General features: G+C 40.2%; 1 protein-coding gene across 1 annotated transcript; it reads left to right on the top strand.

Annotated features, from left to right (window-relative positions):
• The first annotated feature begins 1857 nt into the window (after nucleotides 1-1857).
• Nucleotides 1858-3052, top strand: LOC113273501 (acyl-CoA--sterol O-acyltransferase 1-like). The gene is made up of 2 exons (XM_026523198.1): nucleotides 1858-1972; nucleotides 2151-3052. The coding sequence occupies exons 1-2, from the start codon at nucleotides 1957-1959 to the stop codon at nucleotides 2756-2758; spliced, it is 624 nt and encodes a 207-aa protein (XP_026378983.1). The 5' UTR covers nucleotides 1858-1956; the 3' UTR covers nucleotides 2759-3052.
• The last annotated feature ends 253 nt before the right edge of the window (nucleotides 3053-3305 follow it).

Raw genomic sequence — 3305 nt, forward strand, 5'->3', positions numbered from 1 at the left:
GATTGACTGTGCTGTCAAAAGACAGTCAATACTAGGGGCATATCAGTGAGCAAGCTGATTTTCCTCCCATTCTAATATATGCTCAAGGTCTTCAACTCAACCTAGAATTGCATTGCTTGATTAGGTCACAAGGTGGATTCTAAGCCTTGGCTTAGCCACAAATCTTTTTACAGTCACTTATAATTTCAAGCCTGTTTTGATTCCCTGCTCAGTTAAATTTCTTAGACATCTTGTTTAGTTTTTCTTGCAAATTGTAGCTGTTGTGCATTGAAATCAGTGCACAAACTCCTACCTGCCCTTGGCTTACAGCCTTGGTTCTTAACTGTTTTGCCATATTGCTTTGTTGTTTTGGTTCTTAAATGTCATGTCATTTGCTTTGCTTTGTTAACTGTTTTCCCATCTTTGCATCTGCCTTATTGCTATGCCTTTGCCACTGCCTAAATACCATTGTATATGCCACTGTCACCTTTAACTCACCTTGTATAGGCCCTGTTTTGCTCTCTTTGCTTCATTGTGTCATTGTCACTCATTGCATTTAGATTAACTAGCTTAGGAAACTTCAACTTACACACCCTAATCCCTGTGGATTCGACCCGTATTTGCACAAGCTACAACCGACACCGTGCACTTGCGGTTATAACATGTAGGCTTCCTCTTGCTCTTATTTTCTGTCCCCTTTCAAAGCCTACCAAGTTTTTGGCGCTGTTGCCGGGGACTTGGCGCTGTGTGTTGATTTGTTCTTTGCTGTTTTGTTGCATTCACTTTCATCTTCATATTTGCATCATAGTTCATTGCATTTGCATCATTCCCTGCATTGCATACTCATTTGCATATTGTTCACTTACATTCCTGCATCATAGCTTGCATCTTTACTCACTTTCTGCTTTGAGCCAGCAGGTACCTGCCTATCCTGTTGCTTTTGCTATGGTGTTGCTGCTGCTGCTGCTTCCTGTTGCTGCTGCCAGCCTCTGCTGCTGTGCTGCTGGGCTTGCCACTTGCTGCTGCTGGTGCTGAGCCTCTGGTGCTCTTGCTGTTGTTGCTGCAGCTGTCCTGCTACTTTCTTCTTCTCCCTGCTGCTGCTGCTACTTCTTCTCAACTTGAGGTCAGAGAAAGTAAGAAGCGGAAGAGGACATCTTATGGGGGCATTTTACGATGAGTTTTGATGAAGATGCTATTAAATGGGGGAAGTGTAACCATTGTGACGGCATGATGCTTTTGTTTGTTCATTTTTCCCTAGTTTGATTGGCAGTACCATTGGGTACATATTTAGATAGGATGACTCTTATTTGCTGTGTTGTTGCAAGATTTCATTTTTGTTTTTTGGAAAGCATTTTTTGTATACACAGTCAAGCTAGTAACTAGTAACCAGAAAATCCAGAATATAGAAAATTATAAAAAAAAAAAAAATGGTTATACCCGCCACCCTATCCTACCCGACCCGCCAATTAATGGGTCGGGTAGGACCTTACCGGTTTAGTGGCGGGTAGGATGGCGGGTAAAATATTTCTTACCCGCCAGTCAGCGGGTAGGGTGGCGAATAGACCATATCCTACCCACCCTACCCGTTGTGCAGCCCCACTTACAACCAAATCATACTCTTCAGCTAAACTCATGGTTGATCTACAATTTTGTTGATGAGAACGAGCGGTCAAAATGGTCAAACAGACGACCATAGTCAAGTGTTGGTAGTTGGTACCTATCAACGAGTTCATATTTAATCGACTTCATATTTAATTGGGGGTACAGTGATAGATTAAACGTTGTAGACCCCCAACTCATGTGTCATCATTGGTTACGTTGTAACATTTTCTTTTAAAAAGAAAGCCAATGGAAAGCCAAAAAAAAAAAAGTCGTTAGGAGCTACTCTATACTTTCAGACTTTTGACAGAAATTCAACTAAAGAAACCAGAGGAAACAATTCATGAAGATTGAAGATTAATCAACAATGGAGGAGCTATGGAAATTCATCAAGGTATGGTCTTTCGTTTTCATAGCCTTGAGTTATTGTTACTTTGTTCCTTCAAGAATTCCGAAAGGAATATTCAGATTGCTTTCTATCATCCCAATACTATACTTGTTCATAATTCTTCCATGGAATCTCGACACCAACCTTCTTAGAGGTCCTACTACTTTGTATCTTGTTTGGTTAGGAAATTTCAATCTTCTTCTATTTTCATTCGGGAAAGGCCCTCTATCTCCTAAAGATCGACCAGTTTCGTTCTTGAATTTCTTGGCCCTTGCTTGTCTACCTATCAAGATCAAGCAAACAAGCAAGAATAACAATAATTCATCTCTCGAGTCATCAGAAAGACCGCCTTTGCGTTTGGCGATCAAAGTATTAGTTTTGGGGATATTGACTATTGGTTGTGCACATAAAGAAAGCATCCATCCCAAACTTCTGTTGTTTTGTTACTGTGGTTATTTGTATATTGGCTTGGAATTCACACTACTCGCCGTTGGAGTAACAACCGCAAAACTCCTAAACTTAGAAACGGAACCAGTTTTTGACGAACCTTACTTTTCAGCATCACTGCAAGATTTTTGGGGCCGAAGATGGAATTTAATGGTAACCAATAGTCTACGAGTAATAGTATATGAACCCGTAAGGAAATGGGGTCAACTGCCAGCTGTGACCGCGACGTTTGTTGTTTCGGGAATTATGCACGAGATTATTTTTTTACTTAATTGGGGTGAAACCTACATGGGAAGTCACTTTGTTTTTCATTTTTCATGGGTTTTGTATTGGTTTAGAGATTAAGGTGAAAAAGCTTGTTAATGGAAGGTGGACGCTGCCTCTGATGGTGTCAAGGCCATTGACAATTGGATTTGTGATACTATCTAGTTTTTGGTTGTTCTTCCCACCACTCATAAAGGGTGGCTTTGATGAGAAGATTAGTAGAGAGATTGTTGCATGCCTTGATTACTTTTCCATGCAAACAACACACTGTGATTAACAACCTACTGTTTTTAGATGACATTAATTTTCAGTAAAGAATAATGGAAGAAATATAAGTTATTCAATTCCGTAAGTTATTCAATAGAAGTATATGCACGGAGGGTACTTATAAGTTATTCAATTCCGTAATCTACCCTGGCATAAAAACGGAACTTGTAGCTTCCTGGAGTTTCACCGGTTAACATCGTAGTCCAAGCTCAATAACAGCTCGCGACTTCGATCCACAGTCCATAGACTGGCTAATCATTTTTCTTATTTTCTTTTATTCATTAACACAATCATAACACCTAGTTAAGAGTCGCTCTGTTAGAGCGTCCACACTGGTGCGAGTATAACCAAAGATCAAAGA

The sequence above is a fragment of the Papaver somniferum genome, chromosome 4, assembly GCF_003573695.1.
Source record: "Papaver somniferum cultivar HN1 chromosome 4, ASM357369v1, whole genome shotgun sequence".
Lineage (NCBI taxonomy): Eukaryota > Viridiplantae > Streptophyta > Magnoliopsida > Ranunculales > Papaveraceae > Papaver > Papaver somniferum.